We start from the raw sequence: 18,523 nt of genomic DNA on the forward strand, positions 1-18,523 counted from the left end.
GACAAACAGCAGTGGCCCCAAAACAGATCCTTGCGGTACACCACTAGTAACTGAACTCCAGGATGAATATTTCCCATCAACCACCACCCTTTGTTTTCTTACAGCTAGCCAATTCCTGATCCAAACCACTAAATCACCCTCAATCCCATGTGTCCATATTTTCTGCAAAAGCTTACCATGAGGAACCTTATCAAATGCTTTGCTGAAATCCATATACACCACATCAACTGCTTTACCCTCATCCACCTCTGTGGTCACCTTCTCAAAGAACTCAATAAGGTTTGTGAGACACGACCTACCCTTCACAAAACCGTGCTGACTATCCCTAATCAAATTATTCCTTTCTAGGTGATTATAAATCCTATCTCTTATAATCCTTTCCAAAACTTTGCCCACAACAGAAGTAAGGCTCACTGGTCTATAATTACCAGGGTTGTCCCTACTCCCCTTCTTGAACAAGGGGACAACACCTGATGAAGGAGCAGTGCTCCGAAAGCTCGTGCTACCAGATAAACCTGTTGGACTTTAACCTGGTGTTGAGAGTCTACTTACTAATAAAACTCTCCAATCGCCCCTGTTCCTGGAGAGGTTGTTTGTTATTTGATAGCCTCTGACAGTTACAAATTTGTACCTTGGTGATTAGAAACATTAAAATTTACAACACAGGCGGCTATTTGGCACAGTGGTTAGCACTGCAGGCTCACAGCGCCAGGGAGCTGGGTTCGATTCCCGGCTTGGGTCACTGGGTGGAGTTTGTACGCTCTCCCTGTGTCTGCGTAGGTTTCCTCCGGGTGCTCCAATTTCCTCCCACCGTCTGAAAGATGTGCTGTTTAGCTGCATTGACCCAAACAGGCGCCGAATTGTGTGCCGACTAGGGGAATTTCACAGTAACTTCATTACAGTGTTAATGAAAGCCTTACTGAGACTAATAAATAAACTTTAGTTCATGAATGAATATGAAGAAAAGAATGGATAAACTCAAGAGCTAATTTTAGTAACGGTACTCCCCCAAAACCGAAACATCATTTAAAAAAGCAGCTGATCATGGCCAAGAAATTCAAATATTTTGATCCACAATCCTCAATCCCACTCCCCTTCAACTGTGTTGGTGCAAGGTACAGCTACACAGAATTCAAACAGACTGTTTGCCCAAATGGTTTGCGATGATGTTTATGCTCCATACGGACCTACTTCATCACACCTTGTACACTCTATACTTCTATTGCTTTCCTCCCCCCTGTATCTATCCAGCTTCCCCATGAAGGTACCAATGTAACTTTCATTTTAAGAACTTTACGAACAATGCAGAGAATCCATAGGGTCAATATTTTAGTGCGGAATTTTTGTTGTGCGAGTTAAGCTAATTGGCCATGATAAATTGTCCCTTAATGTCAGGGGGATTAGGAGGGTAAATATGTGGGGTGACAGGGATAGGACAGGACCCGAGTGGGATTGTTGTCAGTGCAGGCTCGATGGGCCAAATGGCCTCCTTCTGTACTGTAGATTATATTATTCTATAAGTTGCAGAATGCATACCAAGTTGTCTATAAATCAGAAAAGAGAGACTAGGGGTTAAAGGTAGTTACTTGGATTGACAAGTGATGGGGAGTGGTGTTCCATAGGATTGGTGCTGGGACCATTATTACTCGCCATTTACATACACGTTTCCTCTGAACACCAGCCTTGCTAACATGTATCAAGAATATAATTAGGGCTGAAAATGCACTGTACTGAGCTTTCAGAGGGCAAGGACATGTGAGCTTGTGCCCAGGACGCTCTGCCATGAGTTTGACCTGTCTGACCATATCCATTATGCAATTATACAGGGCCTTGGTGAGGCCACACCTGGAGCAGTGTGTGCAGTTTTGGTCTCCTTTTCTGAGGAAGGATGTTCTTGCTCTCGAGTGAGTGCAGCGAAGGTTTACCAGGCTGATTCTGGGGATGGCGGCACTGATGTACGAGGAGAGATGACTAGGTTAGGACTGTTTTCGCTGGAGTTCAGACAAATGAAGGGGGATCTCATAGAGACTTATAAAATTCTAACAGGGTTAGACAGGGTAGATGCAGGGAGGATGTTGCCGATGGTGGAGGAGTCCAGAACCAGCGGTCACAGTCTGAGGATTCAGGGCAGACCATTTAGGACGGAGGTGAGACGACATTTCTTCACCCAAAGAGTGGTGAGCCTGTGGAATTCATTACCACAGGAAGTAGTTGATACCAAAACATTGAATGAATCAAGAGGTGGCTGGATATAGCACTTGGGGCGAATGGGATCAAAGGTTATGGGGAGAAAGCAGGATTGAGTCCCAGTATTGAGTTGGACAATCAGCCATGATCATAATGAATGACGGAGCAGGCTCGAAGGGCCAAATGGCCTCCTCCTGCTCCTGTCTTCTATATTTCTATTAGACAAGGTAGTGCTGCGTTTTGGTCTTTCTCCTACAATGAGAGAGGACCATTTATGTACATCCTTCAACCACCAGTCACAAGGTTACACCGAGGGGAAACCAACTAAGGTCATTAGAGTATAGAAAGAGGAGGAGGCCAGTCAGCCCTTCAGCCCTCTTCTACCATTAGGGGGATGCAACGACCTACTGGTATTATTGCTAGACGACTAATCCAGAAACTCAGCTAATGTTCTGGGGACCGGGTTCGAATCTCGCCACAGCAGATGGTGGAATTTGAATTCTGTAAAATAATATCTGGAATTAAGAATCTACTGATGACTATGAAACCATTATCGATTGTCGGAAAAAAATCATCTGGTTCACTAATGTCTTTTAGGAAAAGAAATCTGCTGTCCTTACCTGGTCTGGCTTACATGTGACTCCAGAGCCACAGCAATGTGGTTGACTCTCAACTGCCCTCCAAGGGCAACTAGGGATGGGCAATAAATGCTGGCCAGCCAGCGATGCCCATGTCCCACGACTGAATTAAAAAATATTAGATGACTAATTTATATCTCAACTCTGTTTACCCATTTTTGTAACATATCACTCCAGCAAAAGGATATCAATTTCAGTTCTTTGGGGGAAGATGAGGATTTGAGGGGAAGACAAATTAGTTTTGGGCTGGCTGTGATTTTATGGTGGTGTCCCTTGTTCCCCACCAGAGGAAAGACTTTCTCATCATGTACCTCAGCAAAAACCACTAATCTAAGATAACCCCTTAGATGTTCTATACTCAAGGGAATGAATGCAAACCTAGACTCTGCAACGGGTCAATTCGAGCCCACCTTTGCAGATGGGAAAAGATGCCTGGTGATGGAAGCTCAAAAGTTGACAACATAAAATGTTCAATATGACATCCATAAATATACAAACAGGAACTTACAGGGAGCGTAGAACATGACCAAGGCGTGCTTCTTTTTTTTCATGAACTCCTTAAAATCTTCCGCACCGAGGTGGGTGACACTGGTCTGCTGCTCGTCCCAAGACTGTTCTGGTGGTGGAGGGGCTTGAGGACTGGTGGGGTGGGAAAGAAAGGAGAAAATAAAAGCGCATTCCGGGGAAATAAACTTTAAGATCCTTGTCCGTGTTTCCCTATCCCATCCCAGCTACAATCAGATATTCAGGTGGTCTCCTCCAGTTCCTCCCAATACAGTACCATTCTTCATCCCCCTACATTGATATGGGTGGTCACCGCTTTTTTTAAGTTCCATCTTCTGTTCTGGAATTCCCCCTCCATATTTCCCTCGGGCCACCTCCTACCCAGTTTCCTAAAAACCCTCATTTTCATCCCCACCCTTGGCTGCCTTCCAATTTCTCCTGTTATTCCACCCACTCAGCATCTCACCTTTTTCCTATTGCCCCAGAGTGTTTAGGACACCGGAAAGATTGGTACACTCTGGAAACGTAACCTGACGACCGTCTGTCTAACAGTGAAGAGTGGGACTATGGTCGCCAAACTTAGACTCTCTGCGAGAACCAGAATATTTGTTCAGGGAAGCTGGGTTTATGCCTGCAACATGACCAAAAGCATGAATGAATGTTCTCATTTTTTTTATTCATTTATGGGACATGGGCATCGCTGGCTGGCCAGCATTTATTGCCCATCCCCTAGTTGCCCTTGAGAAGGTGGTGGTGAGCTGCCTTCTTGAATCGCTGCAGTCCACGTGCTGTGGGTTGACCCACAATGCCGTTAGGGAGGGAATTCCAGGATTTTGACCCAGCGACTGTGAAGGAACGGCGATATATTTCCAAGTCAGGATGGTGAGTGGCTTGGAGGGGAACTTGCAGGTGGTGGTGTTCCCACATGTCTGCTGCCTTTGTCCTTCTAGATGGAAGTGGTTGTGGGTTTGGAAGATGCTGTCTAAGGATTTTTGGTGAATTGCTGAAGTGCATCTTGTAGATAGTTCACACTGCTGCTACTGAGCGTCAGTGGTGAAGAGATTGTTTGTAGATGTGGTGCCAATCAAGCGGGCTGCTTTGTCGTGGATGGTGTCAAACTTCTTGTGTTGTTGGAGCTGCACCCTTTAGGCAAGTGAGGAGTATGTCATCACATTCCTGACTTGAGCCTTGTAGATGGTGGACAGGCTTTGGCGAGTCAGGAGGTGAGTTACTCGCCGCAGTATTCCTAGCCTCTGGTCTGCTCTTGTAGCCACTGTGTTTATGTGGTGAGTCCAGTTGAGTTTCTGGTCAATGGCAACCCCAAGGATGTTGACAGTGGGGGATTCAGTGATGGTAACATTTGCATTCAGCATCACAGTTGCCAGTCAATATTATGCATTCTCCATCCAATTACTTTACCAAAGTGGGTGGCACGGTGGCACAGTGGTTAGCACTGCTGCTTCACAACGCCAGGGACCCGGGTTCGATTCCTGGTTTGGGTCACTGTCTGTGTGGAGTTTGCATGTTCTTCCCATGTCTGCGTGTTTCCCCTCTGGTTTCCTCCCACAGTCCGAAAGATGTGCTAGTTAGGTGCATTGACCTGAACAGGCGCCGGACTGTGGCGCCTAGGGGAATTTCACCGTAACTTCACTGCAGTGTTAATGTAAGCCTTACTCGTGACTAATAAATAAATTTTGACTAAGCAATGATTAAATCTCAGCAAAAAGTACTGGAAAAACTCAGCAGATCTGGCAGCACCTGTGGAGAGAGAAACAGAGTTAACATTTAGCCCAATATGCTCTTCAGGAGTGTGAATGCTGCCAGACCTGCTGAGCATTTCCACCGCTTTTTGTTCTTTGATCTCAGATCACCAGCATCCGCAGCATTTTAATTTCATTTTAATAATGAAACTATATTCATGCAACATGCTTGCAAACAAAGAGTCAGGTCAATAGAATGGATCCCTCCACATGAACAATTTACTGTTATCACCAATAGAGATCCAGGTAATACCAGGATTAGGTCTAGGTGCAATCGGAATTATTTCAGCTCATTAAGTGAGTAATTGAGTAACCCAGATGTACAACATCATTGACTTTGAACAAGGTCGAATTAGACCACATCATTTTTTTTGCTCTTAGAAGCCAAACTAGCCACCTGCATACAAATCAAGGTTCCAGCTCACACAGAGCAAATCAAGTGAACAGCAATCAGTGTAATGTGAACATGTGCAGCACAAATGAATCCAGATCACTGTGCTCTGTGCATCAACACCAATCCTAAACAGATTTTTGTTTTGTTTCCTCCTGTTTCGGCTATGCACTCTACTCAGAACATACAGTGCAGACGCTGGCCAATCAAGCGTGAGTCAGCCCTTTGAAAGAGCTTTCCAAATAATCTCTCTTCTATGACCCCATAGCCCTTATTCTGACAGAGAACAGTATTGCCATTATCCATCTCTACCTACAAGTGAACTTTCTACAATAGGGCGGCACGGTGGCACAGTGGTTAGCACTGCTGCCTCATGGCACCAGGGACCTGGGTTCGATTCCCGGCTTGGGTCACTGTCTGCGTGCAGTTTGCACGTTCTCCCCGTGTCTGCGTGGGTCCCCCACAGTCCAAAGATGTGCGGGTTAGGTTGATTGGCCATGCTAAATTGCCCCTAGTATCAGGGGGATTAGCACGGTAAATATGTGCTGTTATGGGGATAGGGTGGGATTGTTGTCAGTGCAGGCTCGAATGGCCTCCTCCCGTACTGTAGGGATTTTATAATTCTAATTGAGCAGTTCAAGAGTCATACTACATCAGATATAGGAAGTGGGTGGACAGGTCTGCCGCTGGTTTAGGGTCAAGCTCTGGAATTGTCTTCCAAAACCTTCCCATCCTTTTCTCCTCCTTTAAAGATCCACCTTAACTCTCAAATCAAATGCTTGGTCCCAAGACAGTAACAATTTGCATTGATACATGTTATTTATTTGTTCATGCCAGGCCAGCATTTATTGCCCATCCCTAATTGCCTTTAAGAAAGTGGTGGTGAGCTGCCTTCTTGAGCCCGCCGCAGTCCATGTGGTGTAGGCACACCCACAGTGCTGTTGGGGAGGGAGCTCCAGGATTTTGACCCGGCGACAGTGAAGGAATGGCGATATAGTTCCAAGTTAGGATGGTGTGGGGCTTGGAGGAGTTACAGGTGGTGGTGTTCCCATGCATTTGCTGCCTTTGTCCTTCTAGCAGGTAGAGGCTGCAGGTTTGGAAGGTGCTGTTGAAGGAAACTTGCCAAGTTGCTGCAATGCATCTTGTAGATGGGATAGATTGTTGCCACTGCGCGTTGCCGGTGGAGGGAGTGAATGTTGAAGGTGATGGATGAGCTGCTGATCAAATGGGCAGCTTTGTGCTGGATGGTATTATGCTTCGAGTGTTGTTGGAGCTGCACACATCTGCGCAAGTGGAGAGTATTCCATCACATTCCTGATCTGTATCTTGTGGATGGTGGACAGACTTCGAGGACTCGAGGTGAGCTACTTGCTGTGGAATTCCCAGCTCTGACCTGCTCTTGTAGCTGCAGCGTTTATATGGTTGGTGCAGTTCATTTTCTGGTTAATGGTGACCCTCAGGATGTTGATTGAGGGGAATTCAGCTATAACGCCATTGCAAGTCAAGGGAAGATGGTTAGATTCTCTCCTGTTGGAGATGGTCATTGCCAAGCATGGTGAGAATTATACTTGCTACTTCTCAGACCAAGCCTGACTATTGTCCAGGTCTTGCGGCATATGAACATGGTCTGCTTCATAGCTGACAAGTCATGAATGTGCTGAACAGGAACATCTCCATTTCTGACCTTATGATGGAAGGAAGGTCATTGATGAAGCAGCCAGGTATGACATCAACTAGTAAAGAGATTTCTCCCCGGTTCCCATTGTCTCCAGTTTTGCTAGGGCGCCTTAATGCCACATGGTCAAATGCTGCCTTGATGTCAAGATCAGTCACTCTCACCATTTGTCCATGCTGTAATGGGGACAGGTAGAACCCAAACTGAGCATCTGTGAGCAGGTTATTGCTGAATAAGTGCTACTTGAGAGCACTTGTTGATGATCAAGAATAGACTAATGGGGCAATAATTGGCAAGGTTCGATTGTCCTGTTTTTTGTGGACAGCACATACCGGGACAATTTTACACATTGCCAAGTAGATGGAAGTGTTGTAGCTGTACTGGAACAGCTCGGCTAGGGCATGGCTAGTTCTTGAGCACAAGTCTTCAGTACTATTGCCAGAATATTATGAGGGCCCATTGCCTTTACAGTGCATTCAGCCATTTCTTGATATCCCGTTGCATGAACTGAATTGGCTGAAGACTGACATCTGTGATGCTGGGGGTCTCTGGAGGAAGCAGAGATGGATCATCCACTCAGCACTTCTGGCTGTAGGTGGTAGCAAATGCTTCAAACTCATCTGTTGTACTTACGTGCTGGGCACTCCAATCTTTGAGGATGGGGATATCTGTGGAGCCTTCTCCTCCGGTGAGTTGTTTAATTGTCCACCACCATTTAGGACTGCAGATGCCAGGATTGCAGAGCTTAGACTTGATCTGTTGGTTGGGGAATTGCTTAGCTCTATTACTTGCTGCTTATGCTGTCTGGCAGTCAAGTAGTCCGGTGCTGTTGCTTCACCAGGTTGACACATATTTAGGTGTGCCTGGTGTTGCTCGTGGCATGCCCTCCTGCACTCATCATTGTTTGTCAGGTATGATTCCTTGTGTATGATTAGGCCCACTGTTGCTTGACTAGTCCGTGCCCAATTTTGGCACAAGCCCCCACTAGTCCAAAGGCGGTCGGCAGGGCAGGGTTTGCCATTTTGCTTCTGGTGCAGAGGTCGGTGTCAGGTGTCCCATCCGGTATCATTCCATGTTGTGGGCTTTGTAACTGTTTGATACAACTGAATGGCTTGCTAGGCCTTTTCAGAGGACAGTTTAGAGTCAACTACATTGCTGGGCAGCTGGAGTTACATGTAGGTCAGACCAGGTAAGGACGGAAGATTTACTTCCCTAAAGGACATTAGTAAACCAGATGGGTTTCATGATAATCGACAATGGTCAGCATTAAACTAGCTTTTAATTCGATTAATAAATCTGGAATCAAAATTCCACCTGCTGCCTTGATGGGATTTTAACCCATGTTCTCGTGGGTTAAACTAGTGACATAACTACTGTGTCACCACCCACCCCCTGCCGCCCCCATATAGAACAGTACAGCACAGAACAGGCCCTTCGGCCCACGATGTTGTGCCGAGCTTTATCTGAAACCAAGATCAAGCTATCCCACTCCCTATCATCCTGGTGTGCTCCATGTGCCTATCCAATAACCGCTTAAATGTTTCTAAAGTGTCTGACTCCACTATCACTGCAGGCAGTCCATTCCACACCCCAACCACTCTCTGCGTAAAGAACCTACCTCTGATATCCGTCCTGTATCTCCCACCACAAACCCTATAGTTATGCCCCCTTGTAATAGCTCCATCCACCCGAGGAAATAGTCTTTGAACGTTCACTCTATCTATCCCCTTCATCATTTTATACACCTCTATTAAGTCTCCCCTCAGCCTCCTCCGCTCCAGAGAGAACAGCCCTAGCTCCCTCAACCTTTCCTCATATGACCTACCCTCCAAACCAGGCAGCATCCTGGTAAATCTCCTCTGCACTCCTTCCAGCGCTTCCACATCCTTCCTATAGTGAGGTGACCAGAACTGCACACAATATTCCAAATGTGGTCTCACCAAGGTCCTGTACAGTTGCAGCATAACCCCACGGCTCTTAAACTCCAACCCCCTGTTAATAAAAGCTAACACACTATAGGCCTTCTTCACAGCTCTATCCACTTGACTGGCAACCTTTAGAGATCTGTGGATATGGACCCCAAGATCTCTCTGTTCCTCCACAGTCTTCAGAACCCTACCTTTGACCCTGTAATCCACATTTAAATTTGTCCTACCAAAATGAATCACCTCACATTTATCAGGGTTAAACTCCATTTGCCATTTTTCAGCCCAGCTTTGCATCCTATCTATGTCTCTTTGCAGCCTACAACAGCCCTCCACTTCATCCACTACTCCACCAATCTTGGTGTCATCAGCAAATTTACTGATCCACCCTTCAGCCCCCTCCTCTAAGTCATTAATAAAAATCACAAAGAGCAGAGGACCAAGCACTGATCCCTGCGGCACACCGCTAGCAACCCGCCTCCAATCCGAAAATTTTCCATCGACCACCACCCTCTGTCTTCGGTCAGACAGCCAGTTGCCTATCCAATCGGCCAACTTTCCCTCTATCCCACACCTCCTCACTTTCATCATAAGCCGACCATGGGGGACCTTATCAAACGCCTTACTAAAATCCATGTATATGACATCAACTGCCCTACCTTCATCAACACACTTAGTTACCTCCTCAAAACATTCTATCAAATTTGTGAGGCACGACTTGCCCTTCACGAATCCGTGCTGACTATCTCGGATTAATCCGCATCTTTCTAAATGGTCGTAAATCCCATCCCTAAGGACCCTTTCCATCAATTTACCAACCACCGAAGTAAGACTAACCGGTCTATAATTATAGCATCTTTAAAATAAGTAAATGTTCCAAGAGTCTTTGCAGAGCATTATCAAATATTTCTGACAACGAAATACATTATGAAATATAAGAACAGGTAAGAGGCAGGTATAAAGGAGCATTTTTTGGGCAGCACGGTGGCACAGTGGTTAGCACTGCTGCCTCACAGCGCCAGGGACCCGAGTTCAATTCCTGGCTCGGGTCACTGTCTATGTGGAGTTTGCACATTCTCCTCGTGTCTGCGTGGGTTTCCTCCGGGTGCTCCGGTTTTCTCCCACAGTCCAAAGATGTGCAGGTTAGGTTGATTGGCCATGCTAAATTGCCACTTAGTGTCGGGGGACTAGCAGGGTAAATGTGTGGGGCTATGGGCTAGGGTCTGGATGGGATTGTGGTCGGTGTTGACTTGATGGGCCGAATGGCCTCCTTCTACACTGTAGGGGGCTTCTATCTCAAAAGGAGGGAGTAGGAGAGGTATAAGGCGGGGTGGGGTGAGGAGAGTTCCAGAGCTTACATGGCCAGACGGCAGTCAACAATGGGGCAGAAATTAAAATCGGGATGTGCAAGAGTTTAGAACTGGAGCAGAAATCTCTCAAGGTTGTAGCAGTGCTCGGAGATAGGGAGAGAGCGACATCTCCTACTTTGGCTCAGGGTCAATTCTTCTTTAATTATGCTCCTGTGAAGAGCTGAAGGATGCTCCACTGGGTTCCAAGCGCGATAGAAATGAGAGTTGCTGCTACATCAGCAACAGCTTTGCGGGCAGGTGGTCTCTGAGCCAGAAACAACGCCAGCCCAGGTCGAGGGTGTTCCCAACTGCACCTGGGCCGATCACACTCGACCTACGAGTGCTCGACGCAGATACGGAGGGCGAGGGTGGGGAGCACAGGGAGTGACAAATTCAGGTTTTGCCAGCACTGTCTCCTTCATAACACTGTTCATCCCCCCCTCAACCAACCAAGTAAATATACACATGGGCTTTTTACGAGTGGAAACAACTTGCTCCAGCCCATTCAAGTTCCTCCTTAAACCACTTCCATTGTATATTCAGCGAGTGCTTCCATAAGCATCAGTTCGATGTGATAAAATGCTTCCAACATTTTTGCAGCAGAGGTAGAAAATGTCAAGTGTAGGATTTGGATTTCCTGCCAGAAGCTGTTGGGGGATTTTAATAAAACAGTTCTCGGAGCCAGCTGCAGCTCTTGGTTATGCTTTTAATAGATCAAAAAAAAAAATACATTGAGATTTCTGAACAGGGCGAAACACAGTGACTGCCAAATACCAAGAGACTGAAATTTCCATACATTTTTCCACAGGAACCAAATGGATTAGACCAGGTCGCTTCCCCTTTTCCTCTTACACAATTTAATTAAAGGTTTATAGCATTGAGGATTCACTGCTTGCCCTTTGTCATCAAAATGTCAAATTAAAAGTAATTAGTTCCACCGTGGTTCCTGGTGAATGACACTGCGTCGGATAGAGTCGCTTATCTGCGGGCTGCCACTGGAGCAGTAACCGTTGAGTGATTCTGTCACAATCAAAGAGCACATCGATGTCACCCCTTGAACCATCAAGGACAATCAGCAGCTGGGGGAGCTTTGTGTGGGAAAGCAGTGCGGAGCTCAGTGACGACAGACATGTTGCCGGTCGGGGGTTGGGGGGGGGCAGTAATTCCAATGCTCTCCAGGCTGACCTCGCAATCAGAGCTCATCCAAAATTCTACCGCCCGCATATTCTAAGTTGCCCAGAGTCCTGCTCACTCATCGCGTGCGCTACATTGGTCCGCAGTTCAGCAAGGCTTGGTGTTTAAATTCCTCTCCCATGCTTTCAAATCGTACCGTGCCTCATCCCTCTCCAGCGCTCTAACATCTTATCGACCCTCTGTGATATTTGCCACCCTTCAATTCTGGTTTCTTGCACAGCCCTGTCATTATAAATAAAATCAAAATACTGCGGATGCTAGAAATCGGAAATAAAAACTGGAAAAGCTCAGCAGGTCAGGCAGCTTCTGCAGAGGAAGGGACTGAGTCCAAATGACTCTTCTTCAGAGCTGATTTTGACTGCCCCGCCATTGGGACCATGCCACAAGCTACCTAGGCCCTAAGCTCGAGAATTCCTTTCTCAAACCTCTCCTTCCTCCTTTTAGATACTCCTCAAAACACACCTCATTCACCAAGCTTTTGGTCACCTGTACCAACGGCTCCTTCAGTGGGCTGCCGTCACGTTCTCGTTGAATCATAGAATCCCTACTGTGCAGAAGGAAGCCACTCGGTGCATCGAGTCTGCACCGACCACAATCCCATCCAGGCCCTATTCCCGTGACCCTATACATTTACATTGCCAATCCCCCGATACTCGGGTCAATTAGGCCAATCAACCAAACCCGCACATCTTTGACGTGTGGGAGGAAACCGGAGCACTCGGAGGAAACCCACGCAGACACGGGGAGTACGTACAGACTCCACACAGGCAGTGACCCAAGACAGGAATCAAACCCAGTCCCTGGCACCGTGCCGCCCTTTGTATAATTGATCCTGTGAGGCGCCTTGGGATTACTTTACTACAATAGCAGCACTTTAAATACAAGGTGTCGTCATTGTTAAATGGATTTTCTCTGTGGACCTAACCAGGGCATGAAATCTTTTGACCAGGAAAATATGCAACTGAGATGCCTGCTCAAGGGCAGCAGGGTGGCACAGTGGTTGGCACTGCTGCCTCACAGCGCCAGGGACCTGGGTTTGATTCCCAGATGGGTCACTGTCTGTGTGGAGTTTGCATGTTCTCCCTGAGTCTGCGCAGATTTTCTCTGGGTGCTCAGGTTTCCTCCCACATTCCAAAAGACATGTTGGTCATGCTAACATTGTACCTGCACTGGAGTGTGGCGACTAAAGGTGCTTCACAGTAGCTTCATTGCAGTATCAATGTAAGCCTACTTGTGACACTAATAATAAATAAATAAGACTCTGTAGCTTTAGCATATCGCTGATCAAACACAAGCCTGGGACCCACTTGTCAATCACCTCCATCTGTGCCATTCACTCAATCTACCCTTTGCGGTGTCCTGCGCACAAGCCTCAAATCTACCATGTGGATTTGTCATGGAGAAAAATTCACTACAAGCAATGATTAATGATCAATAACGTACTTGTAGATCCACTCGATGATCTTGTCCTTGGTCCGCAGATGTGGAAGTGTCCATTTCTCTTCAGTATTTTCAAAGTATTTGAGTGTTGGGAAGCCAGTGATTTGATACTTTTCTCCCAAGTACTTCTGAGCTGTGACGTCAACTGCTGCCAACACGCCTGGGCTCTAGGTTAACAAAGCAAAACAGTAACTGGAGGTGGTGAGCAGGAGAGAGGTTAAAAAGGCATGCTGAAATTTTTGAGAGAGTGAGTAAAGGCATCATTATTTCTCTTTTCCAAGTGTGCCAGCTCCACTAACTTTGGTTGAAGTATTAAAGTTTAAACTTTAAGTTTATTAGTGTCACAAGTAGGCTTTCATTAACACTGCAATGAAGTTACTGCGAAAATCCCCTAGTTGCCACACTTCGGCACCTGTTCGGGTACACCGAGGTAGAATTTAGCATGGCCAATGCACCTAACCAGCACGTCTTTCGGACTGTGGGAGGAAAGCGGAGCACCCGGAGGAAACCCAGGCAGACACAGGGAGAACGTGCAAACTCCACACAGACAGTGACCTAAGCCGGGAATCGAACCCAGGTCACTGGCGCCGTGAGGCAGCAGTGCTAACCACTGTGTGAGGGAGAATGTAGCATGGCCAGCCCACCTTACCAGCACGTCGTTCGCACTGTGCGAGGAAAGCGGAGCACCCGGAGTAAACCCACGCAGACACGGGGAGCATGTGCAGACTCCGCACAGACAGTGACCCTAGCCAGGAATTGAACCCAGGTCCCTGGCGCTATGAGGGAGCAGTGCACTATGCCGCCCATTTTTAGGAAGAAGAGAACCACAAACATTTTCTTACATCACTGTCATTATTCAGCACCTCAGCAGCTTCCTCGTACTCTGGCTTCATCTTCTTACAATGACCACACCCTATATCAGAACAGGATGAAAATTCAGAATGCACCCATCTCAGACAGGAGTAGCAGCTTTATCACATTGCTGTTTTTTGGAGCTTGCTGTGCACAAATTGGTGCACTTCAAAAGCACTTCATTGGCTGTAAAGTGCTTTAGCGCGTCTGGAGGTCGTGAAAAGTGCTACACAAATTCAAGTCCTTTTTTTCTCCCCAAAGATGGCAGGGCTCCATAGGGTCAGACAAACAGAAGATATAGTGATGTACTTGATGTTAGATTTTGCAATAATCCAAACAGAACATGTCACTAGATGTTGTTAATCAACACAATACTGATGATGGACCTCTATAATTGACAGTCCATGGATTAAGGACAATTGGGAACTAAACATCAACAGAATGCTTGATGTCATTTCAGTAATAATTGGCTAGCTGTCTCTGCCTCAGCGTTGAGAGGGATTTAGGCCTCAGCTATTATTTCCATGTTTAATAACTTCCTGTCACCGTGGCAATTATCAGCCGTCACCTCAGCAGTGCATCGTCTTGCTAACACATACACACACCTGTCAACTGTTCAAATGCACTTGAGAGAATCTGGATTTAAAAACTCTTCAGAGGCTAAGGGTGGAGGTATTTTTGGATTATTTTAACAGATTGCATCTGTGCTTCCAAAATTCTGTATTCATCCACCTTGTTGGCAAATTAGAAAATCACCCTCCATTTAAATAGAGTGCAGGAGGCCATTCTGCCTATTTTGCCTCTGAAAAGCTACTAATTCATTCCATTCCTCCGCCCTTTTCCCTGCATACCATTCCTTTGCAAATATATATCCAGCTCCCTTTTGAAAAAATACAACTAAATCTGCTTCCTTTGCCCTTTCACGCAATGTATTTCAGGTTTTAACTCATCACAATTCCATTTCTCATCCACTCCCAGTTTTTATTTTCAATTGTCTTAAATCCCTGACTTGCTTACAAGTGACAAGTTTTCATGCTCCACAACCCGCCCCCCCGCCCCCAATCCTGCACCTCCCTAACTGCTCTCATCACACACTTGTAATTTTGAATTAAATTGCCTTTTGACCTTTTAAGTAATTCTATTGGCTAAATCATAGAATCCCTATAGTAGAGGAGGAGGCCAGTCGGCCCATCGAGTCTGTACCGACCACAATTTCACCCAGGCCCTATTCCCGTAACCCCACACATTTACTCTGCTAATCCCCCGACACTAGGGTCAATTCAGCATGGCCAATCAACCTAACCCGCACATCTTTGGCCTGTGGGAGGAAACCGGAGCACCCGGAGGAAACCCACGCAGAGAGAAAGTGCAAACTCCACACAGATTGGGACCCAAGCCAGAATTGAACCTGGGTCCCTGACGCTGAGAGGCAGCAGTGCCAACCACCGTGCCGCCTATTATTTATTTTATTCTTTTATGGGATGTGGGCGTCTCTGGCTAAGCCAGCATTTATTGCCCATCCCTAATTGCCCTTGGGAAGATGGTGGTGAGCTGCCTTCTTGAACAGCTGCATCTGTGTGTAGGTTCACCCGTAGTACTGGTAGGGAGGGGTTCCAGAATTTTGACCCAGCGACATTGAAAGAACAGTGATCTATTTCCAAGTCACGACGGTGAGTGGCTTGGAGGGGAACTTGCAAGTGGCGGTGTTCCCATGTACCTGCTGCCCTTGTCTTTCTAGATAGAGGTCAATGGTCTGGAAGATGCTGTCGAAGGAAGTTCAGCGTGTTGCTTTCCTCAAATGAGAGTAATTCACGCAAATTAATTACATTTAACAAGTTATTTGTGGTACTCTTCATGTGGAACTGTCAGCTTTTCAAAGGAGATTCACTGCCTGACCTCAGACGAGCAAGGATCTTCTCCAGGTTACTGTAATTATTCTGTCGGTTAGCTATTATGGTCACTATGTTAACTTGTTCAGACGGCTGTGAAACTTTGGAATTCTCCATCCCAGAAAGACACGGATGCTCAGTGTTCGAGATCAATAACCTTTTAAACATTAAGTGAATCAAGAAACATAAGGATAGGGCAACAACGTGAAGCTGAGGTAACTTAGCCATGATCTTATCAAATGGCAGAGCAGACGTGAGGGGCTGAATAGCCTGCTGCTGTTTGGAACTCCCTTCCTCAAAAGGCAGTGGGAGCAGAGCCTTTGAATGTTTACAAGGCAGAACTGGATAGGTTCTTGGTAAACGAGGAGGTGAAAGGTTATCGGGGGTAGGCAGTTGGTCACAGTTAGATCAGCTACAAGCCTACTGAATGGCGGAGCAGGGTCCAAGTACTGAGTGGCCGACTCCTGCCCCTACCTCGAATGTTTGGATTTTTTACGTCAAGATAAGACAATAGACAGTGGGAGAAGAATAGTTTTGTGGTAATGTCACTGGTCTAGTGGGTGAGGTTAATGTTCTGGGGAGGGGAGACACGGCTTCTAATTACACCATAGCAGCCGGTGCGATTTAAATCCAATTAATAAATTCTGCAATTGAAAGCTCTGCTCAGTAACAAAACTATCGTTGATTGTTATGAAAACCCATTTGGCTCACCAATGTCCCTCGGAAATCTGCCGCCCTTCCCCGGTCTGGTCTACATTTGACTCTAAACCCACAGCAATGTGGTTGACTCCTATCTGTTCTTCTGAATAGGACAAACACGCCAATTGGTTCAAGAGTAATTAGGGATGGACAATGAATGCTGGCCCTGCCAGTGACACCCACACCCTAGGAAAGAAAAAATGAAAAGCTCCAAGGGCTTTCTTTCATTGATTAGTAAATTTATTCAGCGGCTGATTGAGCTAAACAAACTAACATGGCCATTGGGTGAGGGCTTCGCTGAGGCGCCAACCCCATCCCACCCAATTAAGCAACCAGTTTGCAGAAATTCACCCATGGCTGGCAAGTGAATAGCATGCTCATGGGTGTGGCATTGGAGGACTGAGATTGTGGGACTTTTCTACAACAAGTAACCATTGCCCCTGGAAAAAGGGTGTGGGGGTGGGAGAGACATTCATAAGATAAAACCCATCAGGCAATGTTGAACTGGCTGGGTCTTTTTTCTTAAGAAAAGAGAAGAGAGAGGGACAGTCCGTTCAAGGTCATGTGAGACCAAAACAACAAGCCACGAATGTACGATAGTCACTAATAAATACAATAGGGAATTCAGGAGAATCTTCTTTATCTAGAGTGTGATGAGAATATGAAACTCACTGTCACAACACTTACATATATACACGTACATACGAATTAGGAGCAGGAATAGGGCATGCAGCCCCTGCAGCCTGCTCCATTGTTATAACAAGGCTGCTCTGTGGACTCAAGTGCACTATCCTTCCTACCTCCATATCCTTTGACCCCTCCCTTGTCAATCAAAAATCTGTCTCACTCTGCATTAAGCTACTCAATGACCTCCACTGCTCTTTGGGGAAAAATATTCCACAGACTAATGACCCTCAGGAAAAAAAAATTCTCATTTCAGTCTTAATTGGGAGACTCCTTATTTTTAAACTGTGCCCCCTAGCTCCAGTCCCTCCCACAAGGGGAATCATCTTCTCAGCATCCATCCTGGCAAGTCCTCGCAAGATCTTATATATTTGAATAAGATCATCTCTCAGTCTTCTAAACTCCAATGAATACAGGCCCAACCTGCCCAACCTTTCCTCATAAGATGCGGTACAAGTTGCAGTTGAGGTGAACAGCATAAATGTATTTAAGGAGTTTTCCGAGTGGAATAAAGAATAGAACAATATTCTGAAATGGTTGGATGAAGTAGGGCGAGAGGAAGCTCATATGGAGCACAAACACTGGCACGAACACGTTGGGCTGAATGGCCTGTTTCTGTGCTGTACATTCCATGTAATGCTATACAAAGCTTGTTTCTTCCTTATCAATTTTTCCCACCACACCATTAACCTCAATTTTCATCAAATAAAAAAACATTAGTACCTCGAGCACAGATGGTCAGTGAAAACTGAAGATTATTGCCAGGGTACAAGTGCCCACATCCACTGTATTGTCCCTGCCACGGTTGTGATCAAGGATGTGGCTTTGTGCAGTGGTCCCACATCAACTGGGTGCTGCTTCGATAATAACGAAAAACTCATTTCACTTGGCAACACATACATTGAAACAATAGACAGTGAACACCAATCTTGTCATGCCTTATCTACGCACGGCCGAGCCAGAGTGGCTTGGCCAGGTTCGATAGCACTTGCTGGAATGAGATTAAGCAAAATGTGTTGCTGCCTGGTTACCAATTGTCCTCAATTCATGGACTGTCAATTATAGAGGGTCGATAAACGAGTCGTGTTGATTAACAGCATTCTAGTGACTGACTTTGGCTTGTTGACATAACAGCACGTCACTGTTACTCAGTCTCTATCTCCTGAAATGCATTTAAACCACAGAATCCCAGGGGAACAAGCCAAGGTACAAAAGGCATCAGTGGTGCCAGCCTCAGTGATCTCCTAGAGCCAAGCCTGATCATTTATGAGGTGGGGGAGTGGAGGGGTCACAGGAAATTCCCAGCATTTGCTTTCCCTAAATATTTCTTCCCTCG

At 46.2% G+C, this 18,523-nt stretch overlaps 1 protein-coding gene across 1 annotated transcript in view; it reads right to left on the minus strand.

Annotated features, from left to right (window-relative positions):
* The window catches only part of pdia5 (protein disulfide isomerase family A, member 5), a 140,127-nt gene that overhangs the window by 52,596 nt on the left and 69,008 nt on the right, over nucleotides 1-18,523 (minus strand). The window contains exons 12-14 of the mRNA XM_078227882.1: nucleotides 13,906-13,976; nucleotides 13,067-13,230; nucleotides 3,334-3,464 (exon numbers count right to left, since the gene is read on the minus strand). Of these exons, the coding sequence (XP_078084008.1) occupies nucleotides 3,334-3,464; nucleotides 13,067-13,230; nucleotides 13,906-13,976 (366 nt within the window). The remainder of the gene's footprint in view (nucleotides 1-3,333; nucleotides 3,465-13,066; nucleotides 13,231-13,905; nucleotides 13,977-18,523) is intronic.

Source organism: Mustelus asterias, chromosome 14, assembly GCF_964213995.1.
Source record: "Mustelus asterias chromosome 14, sMusAst1.hap1.1, whole genome shotgun sequence".
In the NCBI taxonomy this organism is placed as follows: Eukaryota; Metazoa; Chordata; class Chondrichthyes; order Carcharhiniformes; family Triakidae; genus Mustelus; species Mustelus asterias.